We start from the raw sequence: 20,171 nt of genomic DNA, 5'->3' as shown, positions 1-20,171 counted from the left end.
CTGCAGTGCCGGGGAAGTACAGAGAGAAAGAACTGTGAGCCAGAAGGTGAGGCCATGAGTTTTGGTTCTGTCATGAATATCCCACCAACTACATAACTTCAGTTACTCTGTCTGCAAAATGGGGCTCACAGTTCTCCTCTAGATCCTTATTACTTCTCTGACATCCAAGCTTAGAGCCATAGTGCAGACCTCTCTCTGGAGCTTCAGACCTACAAATCTTGTGGCCCCTCAGGCCTCTCAAACATAACTAATTTTATTTTTCCTCATTAGTTTTCTATTTAATTGTTTTTCCTTTTACTATACGGTACTTTGGGCTAGAAATTGCTAGTTGTCCTCTAATACCCATTCTTCTTTTCTCCCTCTCAGAGTAATAGAATCTCTAAATTTTAACTGGCCATGACTGCCTCAAATAAAGACTACATTTCACAGACTCCCTTGCAGCTAGATGAGACCACCTGACCAAGTTCTGCCCAATAGGATAAGAGCAGAAGTGATGCCTGCAACTTCTGAGTCTGGTCTTTAAAAAAGAGGGGCTTGCTGGGTGTGGTGGCTCAGGCCTGTAATCCCAGAATTTGGGGAGGCTGAGGTGAGAGAATCACTTGAGCCCAAGAGTTCAAGACCAGCCTGGGCAACACAGTAATACTCCATCTCTACAAAAAATTTTCACACATTAGCTGGGCATGGTGGCACTTGCCTGTAGTCCCAGCTACTCAGGAAACTGAGGTGGGAGGATTACTTGAGTGAGGAGTTTGAGGTTACAGTGAGCTATGACTGTGCTACTGCACTCTAGCCTGGGCAACAAAGCAAGACCCTGTCTCTAAAAAAATTAATAAAAATAATAAAAAAAGAGGGGCAAGAAAATAAAAATATCAAAAGAGAGGGGCAAGTCCTCCTTTTCCTATCCCTGCTTCTTACTGGCTGGAATGCAGACATGGGGGTAAGCTACAATTTATCTTGCCAATGCAGGTGACACTCCAAAAAATGGCAGGGAACAAGACTGTAGAGGCCGTGGTCTCTGGTGCTGCACAGCAGTTTCCCCAGCTTGAACTGCTTCCATCTGAACTGCTGGGGAGTGAAACAAACTTGCATCTTGTTTAAGTCACAATTATTTTGGGTCTCTCTGAAAGTTGCTAGATTTAGCAAATGAAAACACTCATTCCTCACCTTAGTGAGAGCTGGAGGAGGGAATGGAAAATTCTAGGAGAGTCATGAAGATGGCACAGGTGATCTGGGTGCTCCAAGAGCTTTTCACCTCAGTTTTCCCTGGACATCCAGAGATCACACAGGAAGGCAGCTGAGCTTGAGTCTGATTCTCATGCTTTCTTGGATAATCTTACTCCCTCTGAGCCTCAGTTTCTCCTTATGGACAATGGACACTAACTGAACATGATGGTCTCTCAAGTCCTTCTAGCTCTAATCTTCTATGATTCTGTAATTCTAGGATGGATGTTGAAACTCAGATATCAATGGGGCCAGAGAGTCCCAAGAATGGGTTAACCAGGCCAGGTGGGGGCTGTGATGGGCTGGAGAATGTCCGCCCCCTCTAAGAGGGCAGTCCTTCTCCGCTCCTGTTGATTGCTGCCCCAGGGGAATGCAGGAATGCCAGATTCCTAATTTTTCAAGAAGAGCTGGAAATCTAGGTTGTTTCGGTCTGCAATCTCCTGATTTTTAAATGTTGGCGACACATTCACATTTTTTCAAACACTCTGGGGGCCAAAGAGAAATATCTGCAGTATGAATTTGGTCAGTGGCCACCAGTTAAAAATTTCTGTTTTGATACTATTTTCCTTCCTTCCTTCCTTCATTTAACAAATATTTACTTGACACCTACTAAGTGGGAGACAGCGTTCCATGCACTGGTGATAAAGCTATGAACACAATAAAACCAAACAAAAGGTCCCTGTCCTCATGCAGCTTAACATTCTAGGGGATTGCCCTGATTCATTCATTGGACGAACATTTATTGAGCAATTCTGCCCTGTGCACTGTGTGTGGTTGGGGAGATAAAAACCAATGTTCGTGGTCTCTGCCCTTATGGTGCTTATAGTCTAGAAGGAAGACGTACAACAAACATAATCATGACATGAATGGAAAACACGGTTATGAGGAAAGACGCAATTTAGATGGAGAGGAGTAGTGAGGAAAGGCCTTTTGGAGGAAGCTACATTTTAAATGAGAACTGAAAGATAAGTAGGATTTAATTCAATAAAAGAACATTTAATTCAATAAAAGAACATTTTAGATGATAGCAGAGGCTTCCAGTGTGCCCCTGCTCCATGTCTTCTCAACTGTCACCATTCCTGTACATATATGAAGAAGTCTTCCACAGTTAGCATTTCCAATGCTCTACCCTGGGGCTCTCTTTTTATTGATTGATTGATTGATTGAGACAGGGTCTTGCTCTGTTGCCCAGGCTGGAGTGCAGTGGTGCGGTCACAGCTCACCGCAGGCTCAAGCGATCCTCCCTTCCCAGCCTCCTGAGTAGCTGGGACTAAAGGTGCACACCACCACACCAGGCTAATTTTTAAGTTTTTTAAAGAAATGGGGTCTCACCATGTTGCCCAGGCTGGCCTTAAGCAATCCTCCCACTTCGGCCTCTCAAAGTGCTAGGATTATAGGTGTGAGCCACCAAGGTTGCCCCCTGCGGCTTCTTGGTGACAGGCCAGAAGTGTAGGGAGACAATTCCCAGGAAAAGCCTTCAACCCTTGATGGAAGGGAATTTGCAGGTAAATATCCCAGCTCCCTCACTCCTTGGGTGGGTTAACACTGCCCCTGGTGGGCCTGAGCCCCAGCCGCCCACGGCAGTAACTATTATATTTGTGTAATCTGTATTGGCTTCCTTTCCCTCCTTGCCTGAATTCCCCACTCTGTGCCCGGTGCTTCCTGGGATTACCTCCCAGATAGACGACCCGCACTCACTCCTTGTCTCAGGATCTTCTGGGAGAAACCCAGCAGCGATGGGAGAGAATGTGGCAGGTTCAAGGACTGGAAACAACTCAGGGTAAGTAGCAGGAAAGGAGGCTGGTGAGTAGGGCAGGAGGCCACTCATGAAGAACTTCAGAGGTTGGGGGTAGGCTTGTCAATGGCAAAGCCACTGAAGATTTTTTGGCTGGAGAGTGATATGGCCAAGCTTGTATTTGAGGATGACTCCAATGTAGGGGGCTGCAGTGGGCAGGAGTGGAAGCTGGGAGACCAGATAGGAAGCCGAGCTGAAGGTGAAGATGGCTGGAATTGGGTGGTGAGGTGGGAGAGAGGTGGCTGGCAGTGAAGAATGGCGTGGGCCAGGGGACACAGGGCCCAGAAAGAACTCAGGGCTTTGTCCCTGACTTGAGGGAGCCCACAGTTTGGTTTAAGGAATGCTGGTGAGACACAGACACAAAAATCATATCCAAGATCACACATCCCTACACAATCCACACTGAGTTGTTGCACGGAGCTATGGAACTTCACAGCAGGCTGCCTCTAAGGGCAAGACGAGTGACTGCCTGTGTCTCAGGGGAGGTGACTTTACAGGAGTGGTTAGGAAAACCATAAAACATCGCGACTTAGCGGGCAACTTACTACTGTGGCCCCTGTGGGATAGCCCAAATTTTTGCAATGGCTGCGGAGCCCATTCTTCAGTGTTTTCAGCAGCTCTTGACTCTGCCATCTTTTACCTAAGCTGTGCATGGTCCAGAAATGCATGCCGGATTTCCCACAGGCACTGCTAGACATATTAACGGCATTCCTACACGGCAAGAGATTTCTGCACCACCAACACCATTTTTATATTCTTTACAACATAATGGCAGACGATAAATCTATCTTGCTAATTACACATCCAGCTTGTTATAACCCCCATAAAAAACATGAGCAGCTGGAAAAGCCATGAAGTGATGTCAAATCATATTCCTGGTCTCTAAACAGAAACAGAAATATTTTCCAGGCGCTGGCAAGTCTCAAGGTTCCTACCCATGCGTGGAAGCAGCTGCCAGTGGGTCACTCACCTCTGAGGAGATGAAAACTAGGCTGTCATCTTAAGTACTGCCCGTCCACCCCATGCGTCCCCCTGAAGAGATGACAGATGTCTAGGGCATCCACTCGTGGTCTGTTCAGTAGCCCATGGGATGAACCCAAATAATTGGCAAGGTTTGGGTTTTAGCAGTTGAGTTCATTTTTGCATTATTAAAGTGGTTTCAAGGTCTCTTCCATGTACCACCAAACAGCCAATAGCATTTGCCTAGAATTCTAACTAGATGGTTCCCCAACATAATTTGTTGATGATACATTTGCAAAACGATTGCGAAGATCCACACTGAAGCTGACAATGCCTCCCCCTTGTCTCAAAAGAGCAGAAGGAAAATTAAATTCATTTGCCGGAGACACTAGGATAAACAACAGGGAAGAAGAAAAGTAGTTTACCTCGTTTTCTAGCTAGAATGACTGGCTTTGGCTGCAGCATAGCCCACTGTTTTAGGAAGGGAGACAGCTGAAGGCAATAAGTGTATTTCCTATTAAGTAAATGTTGATTGCTTCAAACGTTGGAAGAAAAGGCATAGGAGACAACAGAAGGGGAAGCTAATTAAATTTTCACATGGGAAAGGAAAATGCCATAGGAATTTTTAAACCTGGGCTGACCCCAGAGGGCAGCTTTTGTTGGAGAAGCTGCCTCATAAACTGTCCCCACAATTCCCAGGACAAACTGGCTGGACAGACAGTCATGTTGAAAACAAAAAGAGAGAGAGAGAGAGAGAGAGACAAAATGGATTCTTACCTTCCCGTATCTGGATGCAAAAGTCCCCGTGAGTAAGGAGTGAAAAATAATTATTGTCTCATCCAAGTCCCACACGAACACACGCTGTGATGAAAGAGAGGAAGAGAATGGAGACAAATGGACTCACTTGCATCTGACTTAATGTCTGCAGAAATTCATTCCTTTGGAGGAAAAGAAGTCTTGAAAAACATTATCTTTAGGTTACAAAACATGTAACTCACTGTGTGTCATGAATCCCCATCCAACCTTATCTGTGTCATGTGTATTCAGATGCCCAGTTTTTGGGCTCTTATCAACTCAAAAGATGTCAGAATTAAGAAGTCTGTCCTTGCCTTCCATATAAAAGCTCAACAAGGAGAATTCAGGCCAAAATCAACAACAAAAATCATATAACTGGTTTTACAAAATACTACCATTTTAAATTCACTGTTCACCATACGCTCAACTATTTCTGTTTTTAGCAAGTCTGGTGATCACCTCTATAATTCTAAGTAACATATTTATACCCTGACTTACTGATTTTTCAACTTGAGACAATATCTTTTGACTGGGCCGTCTTAAAAGATGAGGGTTTAGCTCATGGAAATCTCTGTTCTTTCTCTGGAAACTTACATTTTTCTCATATGTGCATCCCTCTATTCCAATTCTCCTTGGACATTCTCCCTTGGTTAAAAAGGTAAACAAATATGGAGCTATAGATATAGGAGTCCCTACCTTTTCCCATACATCCTCCCCCTCTAATGTCTATCAGCTGCAGCTTTACTTTTGTATAGTCAATGAGGATAAACTGGTTTGTACATTGGTTTTATAACTAAGGCTAAATTTTCTGCACTCTGCCTATGTTAACTTTAAAAGTTGGTAATTAGTAATATACATTTACATTTTGTGATTATTGTTTACTACAGAGCCAAGTAATATGCTAAGATTGCATTGTCTTCTCTATGTGTCCAATGTCATATCCCCAGATCAACTTTAAGAAGAGTGCCCCTACCATTGTATGCATTATCTTTACTTGTACCCCATCATAATTAAAATCATGTCATATCTCAGTTTGTTCATATATGTATCATACCTGTCTGGTGTAACTGTTTTGTTTTTGTCAGAATTTATTATTTTTTTTCTTGTTTGCAACAATGTACCTTCATTAAAATGTCAAATTCAGCCACACACTCTATATTGGAGATGTCTATCCTCAGCGATAGAAAGCTCCAATGTGGACTGGATCATTTTTAGGCTTGCTGCAGACTTCCCTTCATTGTATTTCTGGGTTGGATCCACTGTTTTCTGGATCCCAAGTTTCTTTTCCTTGGTTTTCTTCCTTGTTTTGCTTGAGTACATCCTTAAGTTGCTTTTCCTGAAATGGTACACGGAAAGTAATCTTCCTGAATTCTTGAATATCTGATGATATCTTTTTTTTTTCTCTATAGTTTCTCCGGGTACAGAATTCCAATTGGAAAACAATATCCTCTAGATCTTTGAAAGAATTCTTTCATCATTATTTTTTAAGTGTCCAGGGTCACTGATGAGAAATCTGGTATTTCACTGTTCCTCAGTCCTTGTAGGTCTTACTTTTTTTTCTTTCTAGAATTTTAAAGGATCTTTTCTTTATACTTGGTATCCTCAAATTCCATGAGGGTATATCTGGGTATGGTGTTTTTTTTTAATGAATTCTGTTTGGCACTTGAGCATTTTCAAACCAATGACTTGTATCTTTCTATAGATCTGAAAATTTTTATTTTCTTATTTCTTTTAATAATTTCCTCCCATCTTTTCTACTGTTTTCTTTCTGTGAAATTCCCAATAGTCAAATCAAACCTTTTGGGTTGATATTGCCTTTCCTTGTACACAATATTTTTAAATAAATCTGTCTTTTTAATCAATGTTCTGGGAGATTTCTTAAACTTTCTCTTACAACCCTTATTTAATTTTTGATTTTTGCAGTAATTAAAAAATTTCCAATAACTTTTTTTTCCAAGTGTTCCTTTCCCAGTAGCCTCCACTTCTTATTTTACAGATGCAAGATCCTGAGTTTTTATAAGAAAACCAATTAGAATTTTCCTAAGTTAGTTTATATTTCTTAAATTACTTTGCTTCTAACTTATCCCATTTATTTATCTTGGCTTTTATTTTTTTTAATTTTTTTTTTTTTTTTTTTTTGAGACAGGGCCTCACTGTGTACTGTGGCATAATCATCACTCACTGTAGCCTAGACCTCTCCAAGCTCAAGTGATCCTCCCACCTCAGTCTCCTGAGTAGTGGGACTACAGGCATGTGGCACCATGCCTGGCTAATTTTTGATATTTTTTTTTGTAGAGACAGGGTCTCGCTATGTTGCCCAGGCTGTTCTTGAATTCCTGAATGTAAGAGATCCTCCCCACTTGGCCTCCCACAGTGCTGGCATGGTGAGCCACCATGCCTGGCTAATCTTGTTCTTTATTTTTCATACTGTTGATTTTCTTTATTTTTCTGGTGATCTTTATTTTCAAGGACAAAGGACTCGACTATCTCTGTAGCTGGTGTTGAGAAGGGGAGGCAAATGTCTCTTCCCCAGTCTGCAATCTTGGATGGGCCACCTTTTAAAACTCTCTGGAGGTCAATGGCTGTGTTAACACAATGGCATTTGCCATGCCTTTGAAAGTTAAGAGAAATATCTAGAATGAAAAAGGTATTAGCATCCCAGATTCTCTAGTACAGGAATTTCTGAAGCAATTAGTAAGGCTAAGTATTATTTCATAAATCTTTTGGACCAGGTATATTTATGTGCATATATGTGCTGGGACATCATAGTAAGTATATTTCTTATTATGGGTCATGGTAAAAATGTTTGAAAATCAGTGTTTGAGGAGACTTTCTGAGATTCAAATATGCCAAGTCCTAACTTATCTGAATTCACTGAGGTTGAACTTAGAAAATTAAATTTAGAAATTTCAGTAATAGAATTTTTAAAAATCAGCAAATATTTTCAAATTTAGTGCAGGCTCCCTTACTTTATCCATTAAATCCCTTCTGAAAAAATCCATCCCTTTCTCCCACTACCTCACCATCCTGGATTCTGAGTGGGTAAGTTCCTGGTGGCCATTCTGCAGGTGACCCTATTCCCTAGGCCATGATGGTACAGACCAGGGTGCGTCCTTAACCCTGGGTGGGTCAGAGACCTTTTTTTTGCAATTTAAAATTGGGTCTAAGAAGAAAGTAATTGTCTTTTGGGGAGCGCTATTGGTGGCCAAGTTTAGCCATGTGATCTGAAGGGGAGACAAGGGCAGTGTAAGGTACATGGACGTGCTTTGGTCAAGGACTAGGCTGAGACGGATATCCAGGCCTGCGTGACTCAGCGAGTTTGGTGCGCAGGCACACACCTCCGCTTGTTAAATAACCTGTTTGTGTAAGTTCATACTTGGCTTGCAGTCACTATTGCCTGTAGAAGATATAATTGCCCTGCTGACACTGTACACAGGGCATGGCTCTTGGCTCAGCTTGGCTCAATGTGGCTCTTGTGCAGGCGCTGGTGCCCAGAGAGGGAAGGAAGCTACTGGCCCCTGTAAGGGAGAATGACTGTCTTGCAGATGGACAGAGGGGAGCCATGGCACAGCTTGCCATGCTTAAGAGCTGCTTAAGAGCCAAAGCAGATAGCCGAGATAAATAAAGGTGGACAGTGTGAGAGAGCTAATGTGAGAAAGCTGCTGATGACAAAGCTGCTAAATAAAACTACATTTCACCTGCCTACGGCCCCGAGTGTGCTTTCTGCCCATCCACCCACTCCCCTTGGACTTCAGCATGGGCTGGACCCAGACCCTGGGACCTGACAGGCAGTCTGCAGAGACAAGAACAGAGGGTGAAAGATACAAAGAAACAAACACTTTACCAGGACCTGGTTTCATTGGGAGCAGAGGGAGAGGAGGAGTGAGGAGGCCCAGAGGAGAGCTATGTCCAGTAACTAGTGCATGAGGGCACTACCAGGACACTATGATTTGGGAGTTCTGTCACCTTCACTGTGGCACGTGGGAAGAGAAGAAATACATGCAGTTTCTTGCCCCTGTCGCCCTGGCTGGTTCCAGTGCCTCGCTGATACTCTACTTTACTTCTGCCCTTAAGTTCTAAGAGAGGCCCTGCATCCTTAAAACAAATTCTGCTTTTTCACCTAAGCAGCTCAAGTTGGTCCCTGGCACGTGCAGCTGAAGGATTTTAACTAATACGTGCTCAGAATTTTCCTCCTTTCCACTTCTACATAATTTCTCTCCCGTGGGCTTCAGTCATTAGCAAAACAGCCAAAGACTTAAGAGGTGTGACCCAAGCAAACCCTCTATGATGACATTAAGCACAGAAGTGAAACACAGCTCACACCTTTTCAATAGTTCTTGCCCAGTGGTACTTATGCCGAAATCGAGAAGCAGATGTTTCCAGAATAATATCACCCTATAATCCCTGACTTCCATGCCATAACCCTCTCCACCTCTTTCTCAGTTTAATGGGAAAATCTCTCTCTGCCCCTGCTGTTCCCCTATGGACAGCAGAAAACACATTAGGTGACTGAATGATTTTCTTGGGGGGATGAAATATTATGTATGTGTGACTGTGTTTTCGAAGCTCTGCAACTTCAAGCTGGTAGGAGATCCTAGGAATATGGGAAGGCAGACAGCAAGAACAACCTGACGCCAATACGTTTTCTTTCAGCATTTTGCAAAGGGCTAAACCCACTGAAGGGACTGTGCAAAAATCTCTATTTGGGGGAAGGATGGAGCTTTAAGAATAAGGCAAAAGGCAAGAACAGAATTCCCTGGACTGAGAATGGCCCCAGGAACAGTAGGAACACTTGCTCTGCACCAGGTCTCTAGCATGGATCAAGGCTGCTGGTAGACCTCAGGAGGCTGACCAAGTATAGGGCACCAAGCATGATGTTCAGGATATTTAATACCTTCCAGGGTGATCAGAACCCACCCAAGCTATAAACAACTGCTACAGGTGAACTAGGGACCACTGGCTAAATATCAAATGCCCTGAACATGCTGAAGTCAGCATGTGTTGCTTGGAGGCCCCGGTCCCCACCCCTAGCTTCTATCCTCAGGGCTTCTGATAGGAGCATCCTAGTTTTCCTTCCCCATTGTGTGCTATTTTGGTGGGGCTGTCAATTAAGGGGCAAGTATAAGACCCAAGCTAGGCCACTGGGATGCTGCCTCCTTGGAATTGGACACTGAAGGACACGGCATGCACTCTAAAATAGTTTGTTTTCTGGCATTCCTAGATTTCTCAACAATGTCTTTGTTACTTTCTTTCTAAACTTGGTTTTATGGCCTCCTCTCATTGTCCTTTCCTAGTAAATTCATTTTTGCTTAAGTAACCAGAACTGGTTTCTTTTTTCTTTCTTCTGTTTTTTTTTTTTTTTTTTTTTTTTTTTTTTTTTTTGAGATAGGGTCTCAATCTGTCACCCAGGCTGGAGTGCAGTGGTGTGGTCATGGCTCACTGCAGCCTCCACCTCCTGGACTCAATCCATCCTCCCACCTCAACCTCCTGAGTAGCTAGGACTACAGGTGTATGTCACCATGCCTGGCTAATTTTTTGTTTGTTTGTTTTTTGTAGAGATGGTATTTTGCCATGTTGCCCAGGCTGGTCTCAAATTCCTGGACTCAAGCAATCTGCCCACCTTGGCATCCCAAAGTGGTAAAGGTTCCAGGTGTGAGCCACTGTGCTGGGCCCGGAACTGGTTTCTGTTGCTTGCAACCAAAGAATTGTAGCGAATATTTCAAGGTTCTCAGGCTCAACAAGGATTTCCATACCCATTGTATAGCATGGAAACACCAGAGAGTGGCTGGACTTTTAGTGACGACTGCAGGCTTTGACAGTGAAGGCAGCAGTGGCCACCCAGCCACACTGGACGTCAGAGGCTGGTCTGGTTTCTGAGACCACTTGACCTCCTGGATTCTCATATAGTCCTGGGAGTGGAAGGTCCCTAATGATGAAATGAAATTTCTTATCATCGGGTGGGGTGGGAACTCAGCGTTAAAATTACATTGCTTTTTAAGGAAATGACAAAGATGATACTTCTCAGTGTGTCTGAGTCTGTGGCTGAGCATTGCAGCTGCCCCATAAAGTATACAGATTATAAATAGGGATGTGACTCTGGTACACTTGAATTGCCTGGCACTGACAACCCTACCAAGACACCCAGCACACTCAGGCCAGCAACTGACCGCCTTTCTTCTTTCTTTCTTTTCTTTTTTTGAGACAGTGTCTCGCTCTGTTGCCCAGGTTGGAGTGCAGTGGCATGACCTCGGCTCACTGCAAGCTCCGCCTCCTGGGTTCATGTCGTTCTCCTGCCTCAGCCTCCCGAGTAGCTGGGACTACAGGCACCCGCCACCATGTCTGGCTAATTTTTTGTATTTTTAGTAGAGATGGGTTTCACCGTGTTAGCTGGGATGGTCTCGATCTCCTGACCTCATGATCTGCCCGCCTCGGCCTCCCAAAGTGCTGGGATTACAGGCTTGAGCCACCGTGCCCGGCCCTGACTGCCTTTTTCAAAGAAGCATAAACCGGTGAGTTTGCTTATTTTCCTCCCTTGATAAGACAATAGTAGCTTACTTCTGGTTTTGGGGCATCCATTTTGCCTATTTCTACTGGTACCCTCCCCTAGGCATGCTGTTTTGTTTTTGGGAAAATGTCAGTACCTGGCCAGTAATACTACACTTGCATAACAAATGAGAAGTATAGAGATCTAATGTGCAACACAAGAATTAGAGTTGATAAAGTTTTAGTGTATTAGGGATTTTTGTTAAATAAGTAGATTTTAGCTGCTTTTGTCAGACAGAAAAAGTAACTCTGTGAGATGGGAGACTTGGTAATCTGTTTCATGATGATTATTATCTTACTATCTGTATGTATCCTATAGCATTCTGTTGAAAACCTCATGTACGCCTGATTAAAAAAAAAAAAAAGTCTGGGTGTGGTGGCTCACTCCTGTAATCTCAGCACTTTGGGAGGCTGAGGTGGGTAGGTCAGTTGAGGAGGGCAGGAGTTCAAGACCCGCCTGGCCAATATGGTAAAACCTCATCTCTACTAAAAATACAAAAATTAGCTGAGCATGGTGGTGTGTGCCTGTAATCTCAGCTATTCAGGAGGCTGAGGCAAGAGAATCGCTTGAACCTGGGAGGTGGAGGTTGCAGTGAGCCGAGATTGCGCCACGGCACTCGAGCCTGGGTGACAGAGCGAGACTCCGCTTCAAAAAAAGAAAAAAAAAAAAAAAAAAAAAAAGACTGGAGCATCCGTGACCACTAGTTCTCAGCCTCAGCTGTACATGGGAATCACCCAGGGAGTTTTAAAAACAGTGAAGCCTGGCCTCCACCCTCAGGGAATCGGATTTAATTGGTCTGAGGTCCAGCTTGATAATGAAGGTTTCTCAAAGCCCCCATGTGACTGTCGTGTGCAGCCCAGGTTGACAGCCCTTTCTGAAAAGTCAGAATTCCAGAAATAGAGGCCCACTCATTAGAGCCAGCCTCCACACAGATCAATTTCTAAAGCCTATTGGAGTCCCCATGGAGAACGTTTAAAACTCCCCTCCGCCCCCTGGTTCCTCCAATGAGTCTTTTCAATTGGTCTGGGATGCTGCCAGGGTACCTGTTTTTTAAAGAGCATCCCAGATGATTCTGCTGTGTAACCAGGGTAGAGACCCACTGTAACCCAGCTGGGAGGTCGGAGGCCCATTCTCTTCTTTATCAGGGACTCTCAGAGCGTGGTCCTCAACCCAGAGCATCAAAATCACCTGGGGGCTTGTTAGAAACAAAAATTCTCATGCTCTGCCCCAGATCTACTGAACTGGAAACTCTAGGGCTGAGGCCCAGCAATCCCTGATTTCAAATGCACCACCCCCCAGGTGATTCTGACGCTGCTTCAGTTTGAGAACTGCGCTTCTGTCCTGGCCCCAGGGCTATCTGCTTGGACAACCTCATGCTTCCCTGCTCGTGCTTTGTAAACACAAAGGGCGATTCTCCCCCATGTACTTGGAGAAAACTCTGTCTCCACTCTTGTTCGGGCCTCAGATGGAGATTACATTCACCAAGTCACACACAGTCCCTTTGGATTACCTCAATCTCATTGTCTCCTGCCGGGGATGGGTCACTGCTCCTCTTAGACCGGCCTCGGAGCTTCCCGTCAGAGGCCCGGTGCGGCCTGTCTGTGTCTCCCTCTTTCGCTGGCGTGGAAGGTCCGTTGTGTGCGTTGTATTCACCTAGGGTAAGAAGGGGAATCATGGACAAATCAGAAGCTTTGCTGGGTGTCTCCTCCTGGGAAATATCCCACCAGCTTCATCTAGCTCCAGAGCACTGGGTTCCAAGGCAGCACCAGAGGCAAAGACCGCATAGGATGGAAACTTCTTGCAAGTGCCTTAAATTGCCCATTGGTGACCTTCATTATCTTTCATCCATCCAACAGACACTTGGTCGGCGGGCACAGCTCCAGGCAGTGGGATTATGTCCTGGTTCTCACAGCGCTTCAACATTAGTTGAGAGGAGAGAGCCATCAGACACATCAACAAGCAAGCACATACCAAGCCTGGGAGGGAAATGTGCCACAGAGAATTCACAAGTCAGGGGGCCTGGTGTGGTGGCTCACGCCTGTAATCCCAGCACCTCCAAGGTGAGAGGATCGCTTGATTGCTTTGAGACCAGCCTGGGCAACAGAGCAAGACCCTGTCTCTACAAAGTATAGAAAAGTTGACCTAGTGTGGTGGTGCATGCCTATAGTCCCAGCAACTCGGGAGGCAGAGTAGGAGGGTCGCTTGAGCCCAGGAGTGAGAGGTTGCAGTGAGCTATGATAGCACCACTGCACTCCAGCCTGGACGACAGAGCGAGGCCTCGTCTCTAAAATCAACCAATCGAGTATTCAGTCAATCAGCATGGGGCAGCAGGGAGTGCTGAGAGGTGACTCATTTATACGGGGCTAGTCAGGGAAGGCCTCATGCAGGGAGTAAGGGAGGGGCCACTGGGGGCTGTAATGATGGAGGAGTTACGCATTTACCACTCTCTAAATCTGAAAACCTGAGAATGCCTAGACGAACAGAAGGAGGACAACAGATATTTATCTGTAGCTGAGCATTACACTCTTCTACCTTTAGAAGACTCTTCTCTTTCTGTCCCAGAGGTAAATGGGGGCTGCATGGGAAGGATCCTCTACCTTCCTCTCCCTACTGGGCTCCCTCCATTCTCTATTCTTTTTTTTTTTTTTTGAGACGGAGTCTTGCTCTGTCGCTCAGGCTGGAGTGCAATGGCGTGATCCCGGCTCACTGCAACCTCTGCCTCCTGGGTTCAGCAATTCTCCTGCCCCAGCCTCCCAAGTAGCTGGGATTATAGGCGCCCACCACCATGCCCAGCTAATTTTTGTATTTTTAGTAGAGACAGTGAGACGAGGTTTCACCATGTTGGTCATGCTGGTCTCGAACTCCTGACCTCAGGTGATCTACCTTGGTGCCTCGGCCTCCCAAAGTGCTGGGATTACAGGCGTGAGCCACCGCACCCCGCCCCTTCTCTATTAAATGCAAGCCTGTTAAGTTTTACCCGCTGAGAGATCTGTCAATCGGAGAAGTAAATGAGATTATAGGCGAGAGCATCTAGCCCAGGCCTGGCAGTTAGGAGGTGGCTTGAATGGAGTTCTGGTTGGACTCGACCCACAGATATGTGTGGATTAGTGAGAGACGCAGCACAGAATGTGGGCCCTTGCGGCTTCTCACTTCGGGGTGCTCCCGGGTGTGGCTCCACTGAGAGGCTGTCACACTTGTGCCCTCTGGCAATTGTCTAGTGGTCCCAAACAAGTGAAGCAGCACTGTCCCCGACCCAGGTCCCAAAGCCAGCATCAGAGCTGTGTTGCTGCTTAAGCTCAGATGTTTTAAATGCATGGCTTTGGATTGTACTTTACTACCCTTATTTAGTTAGTGAGAGAACTCAGGTTTAGTGAGGTGATTTACTGGCCCATGTGAGTCTGTAAATGAGTGGCAGAGCCAGAACTAAAACTTGGGCCTGTCCTTGTCACTAGAGAGTGACAGAATTGTAAAGCAGTGTGGAACCTTCCAGGACATCCCATCCCATTTTCTCACTTTACAGTTGCTTGGTTTAGCTCCCAAATGTGTCACACAGACGCCATCCTTCCTGCCCTAATTGCCAGTTCCTGGATCATCAGGGGAAAATGACTTTGTCTAAAAATACTTGGCTAGGGAGAATTTTTCTCTACCCTGAAAGAACTATTTCCCTTTAAAACCCAAGGGACTGAACTTTGTTTATTTAATATTTATAAAAGCTTCTTAGCAGACTAAGGACCTAATAGGACAAGACACGATTGCGCTGTCAGGATGGCTGGGCGTTTCCCCCCTCCCCAGAGTCTTCAGGATACAGCAGGAGAGATTCCCAAACACTGAGCGAGCAAAGACTTTCCTCTGGAAAAAGAATTTCTTCTCAATTCACAGATGCTGAAGAGCAATGTAAATAAGGTCTTTTCTGGTTCACTTGGTAGTTTAAGGCTACTGGGCTTAGAAAACATTTGTTGCCTCCCATTAAAACAGGCAAATATTAAAAAGAGGGGTAAATGCTAGTTATCTAAGAAATGTCTAAAATAAGGTCTGTGTGAAACCAATTTCGCAGGGGTTCCAAAAAAACAAACAAACAAAAAAACCAGGCCTTTACCCAAATGTACACATTCTTGAGAATGAGGAGTGATATGGTTTGGACTGTGTCCCTGCCCAAATCTCCTGTCGAATTGTAATGCTGAGTGTTGGAGGCAGGGCCTGGTAGGAGGTGACTGGATCATGGGCATGGAGTTCTCATGAATGGTTTAGCACCATCTCCCTCTCCCCTGGGTACTGCACAGTGAGTGAGTTCTCATGAGATCTGATTGTTTAAAAATGCGTGGCACCTCCCCCCGCCCTCTCCTTCGCCTGCTCTGGCTATGTAAGACGTGCCTGCTTCCCTTTTACTTTCTGCCATGATTGCAAATTTCCTGAGGCCTCCCCAGAAGCTAAGCAGATGCCAGCACCATACTTCCTGTACAGCCTGAGGAACGATGAGACAATTAAATCTCTTTTCTTTAGCTGGGATTACAGGCACACACCACCATACCCGGCTAATTTTTATATTTTTAGTAGAAATGGGGTTTCATCATGTTGGCCAGGTTGGTCTCAAACTCCTGACCTTAAGTGATCTGCCTGCCTTGGCCTCCCAAAGTGCTGGGATTATAGGAATGAGCCACTGTGCCCAGCCATTAAACCTCTTTTCTTTATAAATTACCCAGTCTCAGGTATTTCTTTATAGCAATGAGAGAACAGACTACTACAGAGTAAAAGTTCAGGGTCACAGTCAGAGATCCACAGGATACAGCAGTTTATGTAAACCTTTCTTGGAGTCATTTCATTCTTTTTCTTTCTCTCTTTTAATGTGTTTACTTATTTAACAGTGTTACTGAGGCACAATTGACATTCAATAAACTAGACATATTTAGAGTACACAATTTCTGAAGTTTTGATGTATGTACACATCTGTGAAGCCATTGCCACAATCAACATAATAAACAAATCCAGCACCCCAATAATTTTCTTGTTATCTCTTTGGATAATCTCTTCCTCCAGTTCCCCTCCCCAGGCAACCACTAATCTGCTTTCTTTCACTATAGACTTTAGTTTGAATTTTCTAGAGGTTTAAAAAATTGGAATCACATAGTACATATTCTTTTTTTCTGGCTTGTTTTGGTCAGCATAATTGCTTTGAGATTCAGTACATGTGGTGTTTATTGATACTTCATTTCTTTCTTTCTTTTTTTTTTTTTGAGACAGAGTCTCCCTCTGTTGCCAGGCTAGAGTGCAGTGGTGAGATCTTGGCTCACTGCAATCTCCGCCTCCCGGATTCAAGTGATTCTCCTGCCTCAGCCTCCTGAGTAGCTGGGATTACAGGCACGTGCCACCATGCCCAGCTAATTTTTGTATTTTTAGTAGAGACAGGGTTTCACCATATTGGCCAGGATGGTCTCGATCTCTTGACCTCATGATCCGCCTACCTCGGTCTCCCAAAGTGCTGGGATTACAGGCATGAGCCACCGCGCCCGGCCCAATATTTCATGTCTATTGCTGATTACTATTCGATTGTATGGATATATCAGGATTTGTTTATCCATTCACCTGTGGGTGGACATTTGGGTTGATCCTAGTTTTCAGTTCTAATAAGGCTGCTATGAACATTAATTCACATATTGTTCTACATGTAAGCATTTTTATCAAGCAAGCTTTCTAGGTCATATAATAAGTAGCATTTAAGTTTTTAAAAAATGGATAGGGCCAGGCGTGGTGGTTCATGCCTGTAATCCTAGCACTTTGGGAGGTCAAGGTGAGAGGATTGCTTGACACTGGGAGTTTGAGACCAGCCTGGGCAACATGATGAGACCCCATCTCTCCAAAAAATACAAAAATTAGCTGGGTGTGGTGGCACATGCCTGTAGTCCCAGCTACTCAGGAGGCTGAGGCCAGAGGATCACTTGAGCCCAGGAGGTCGAGGCTACAGTGAGCTATGATCACACCATTGCACTCCAGGTAACAGAGGGAGACCCTGTTTCAAAAAAAAAAAAAAAAAAAGAGAGATGATTTATTTTCCATAGTGGTTGTACCATTTTACATTCTACCAGCAGTGGATGAGAGTTCTGGTTGCTCCACATCCTTGCCAGCCCTTGGTATGGTCAGTCTTTGTGATTAAAGCCATTCCAGTGGGTACGTAGTGGTGTCTCATTGTAAACTTAATTTGCATTCCTCTAATGATTAATGATATTTGGCATCTGAATCATGTGCTTTTGGCCATCCTTATATCTTCTTTGGTGAGGCATCTATCATCTGTTTAAATAGTTTGGCCATTTCTTTATTTTTATTTCTTTATATTTTGAGACAGGGTCTCACTGTGTTGCCCAGGCTGAAGTGTAGTGGCACAATTATAGCTCCCTTAGTGTCAATGTCTCGGACTCACACGATCCTCCTGCCTCAGCCTCCTGAGTAGCTGGGACTACAAGCCTGCACCACAACACCTGTCTAATTTTTGTATTTTTTACACAGACAGGGTTTCCCCATGTTGCCCAGGCTGGTCTTGAACTTTTGGGCTCAAGCACCTTGGCCTCCCAAAGTGCTGGCATTACAGGTGTGAGCCACCACACAGAGCCTGCCCATTTCCTTTTCTTTTCTTCTTATTTTTCTTTTTTTGGAGACAGAGTCTCACTCTGTCGCCCAGGCTAGAGTGCAGTGGTGCAATTCCAGCTCACTGCAACCTCCGCCTCCTGGGTTCAAGCAGTTCTCCTGACTTGGCCTCCCGAGCAGCTGGGATTACAGGCACATGCCACCGCACCCAGCTAATTTTGTATTTTTTAGTAGAGACGGGATTTCACCATGTTAGCCAGGCTGATCTCAAACTCCTGACCTCAGGTGATCTGCCTGCCTCGGCCTCCCAAAGTGCTGGGATTACAGGCATGAACCACTGTACCCGGTGTTGCCCATTTCTTTATCAGATTGTTTGCTTTCTTATTATTGGGGTTTGAGCACTCCTTCTATATTCTGAGTACACATGCTTTATTAGAGATATGCCTTGCAATTATTTTCTCCTGGACCATGGATATCTTTTCATTCTCTGAACAGTTTTAAATTTGTATGAAGTCCAGTTTATATTCTTTTTTTCTTTTTGGATCATATTTTTGGTGTTAGGTATGAGAAATCTTTGCCTAAATCGAAGTCACAAAACTGTCTTCTATGTTTTCTTGTAGAAGATTACAGTTTTATATTTAACTCTATGATCTATTTTGCATTTTTTTGTGTGTGTCATGTGAGGTATGAAGTATAGATATTCAGTTGTTCCAGTATTTTTTTTTGTTTTTTTGAGACGGACTCTTGCTCTGTCATCCAGGCTGGAGTGCAGTGGCATGATCTTGGCTAACTACAACCTCTGCTTCTCAGGTTCAAGGGATTCTCCTGCCTCAGCCTCCCAAGTAGCTGGGATTACAGGTGTGCGCCACCATGCCTGGCTATTTTTTTGTATTTTTGGTAGAGACAGGGTTTTATCATGTTGGCCAGGTTGATCTTGAACTCCTGACCTCAGGTGACCCACCTGCCATGGCCTCCCAAAATGCTGGGATTATAGGCGTGAGCCACTGTGCTCAGCCATTCCAACATCTTTTGTTGAAAAGACTGTCCTTTCTCCATTTCTCCATTGAATTGTCTTTTGTCAAAAATCAGGTGACCACATACATGTGGGTTAATTCGTTTATTTACTTTGGAGATAGAGTCTCACTCTGTCATCCAAGCTGGAGTACAGTGGTGTGATCATAGCTCACTGCACCCTCAAACCCCTGGCTGAAGCAATTCTCCCACCTCACCTTCCTGAGCACATGGGACCGCAGGCACAAGCCACTGCTTGGCTTATTTTTATTTTTTTGCAGAGACAGGGTCTTGCTATGTTGCTCAGGCTGGTCTCAAACTTCTGGCCTCAAGTGATCCTCCCTCTTCAGCCTCCCAAAGTGCTGGGATTAAAGGCATGCACCACGGCACCCAACCTATTTCTGAACTCTCAATTCTGTTCCATTGATTTATTTGTCTATCTTTGTGCCAATGCTGCAATTGTCTTAAGTACTGTGGCTTTAAAATGGATTTTAAAATCAGGTAGTCTTAGCCCTCTAACTTTGTTCTTCTCTACCAAAGTCATTGTGGCTCTTCTAGGTCCTCTGCATTTCCATTTAAAGTTCAGAAATAGCTTGACAATTTCTAAAAAAAAGCCTGAGATGTTGTTAGAGATTGTGTTAATCTTATAGATAAATTTGGGAAAAGCTGGCATTTTAACAGTATTAAGTCTTCTGATTCGTGAACCAGGTTTGTATCTCCATTTATTAATGCCTTCTTTAACTTCTCTCAGCAGTTTTATAGGTTCCAGTGTAAAGTCATGCATATCTTTTGAGAAATTTAACCTTGAGTATTTCATATCTTTAAACTTTGAAATAGATCAAATGGCATTTAAAATATTATATTTCCTGTTGTTTCTTGATTTTTAGATATTCACCTAGTACACTGCTACGCTGCTAAAGTCACTTTTTAGATCTAGTAGCTTTTTCATAGATTCCATCAGATTTTCTACATAGGTGACCTTGTCATTTTATCTCTTTACCTCATGAAGTTTTACTTCTTCTTTTCTTATTTTTAAAAAATTTTAAATTAAGTTAAATAAACATATCTTTGGATGAAATTTATTAACTGTCTGGGTTAAAATGAGTTCTTAAATATATTTTCAGTAATCATTATTTACATTTCCATGTTACTTAATAATTGGCAGGTTGGGCCAGGCGCGGTGGCTCACGCTTGTAATCCCAGCACTTTGGGAGGCTGAGACAGGTGGATCACCTGAGGTCAGGATTTTGAGACCAGCCTGACCAACAT

The 20,171-nt window shown here is 44.2% G+C and overlaps 1 protein-coding gene across 3 annotated transcripts in view; it reads right to left on the bottom strand.

The window, feature by feature from the left end:
* EYA2 (EYA transcriptional coactivator and phosphatase 2) overlaps nt 1-20,171 on the bottom strand; it is a 297,682-nt gene that overhangs the window by 87,044 nt on the left and 190,467 nt on the right. For all 3 annotated transcript variants that reach the window (XM_003904648.2, XM_021920974.2, XM_009215985.4), the window contains 2 exons: nt 12,826-12,968; nt 4,754-4,837 (listed from right to left, as the gene is read on the bottom strand). In XM_003904648.2, coding sequence (XP_003904697.1) covers nt 4,754-4,837; nt 12,826-12,968 — 227 coding nt within the window. The remainder of the gene's footprint in view (nt 1-4,753; nt 4,838-12,825; nt 12,969-20,171) is intronic.

This window comes from Papio anubis, chromosome 16, assembly GCF_008728515.1.
Source record: "Papio anubis isolate 15944 chromosome 16, Panubis1.0, whole genome shotgun sequence".
NCBI classification, from domain to species: Eukaryota; Metazoa; Chordata; class Mammalia; order Primates; family Cercopithecidae; genus Papio; species Papio anubis.
The sequence above is the reverse complement of the archived record's forward strand: the minus strand, read 5'-3'. Positions and strand labels throughout refer to the sequence as shown.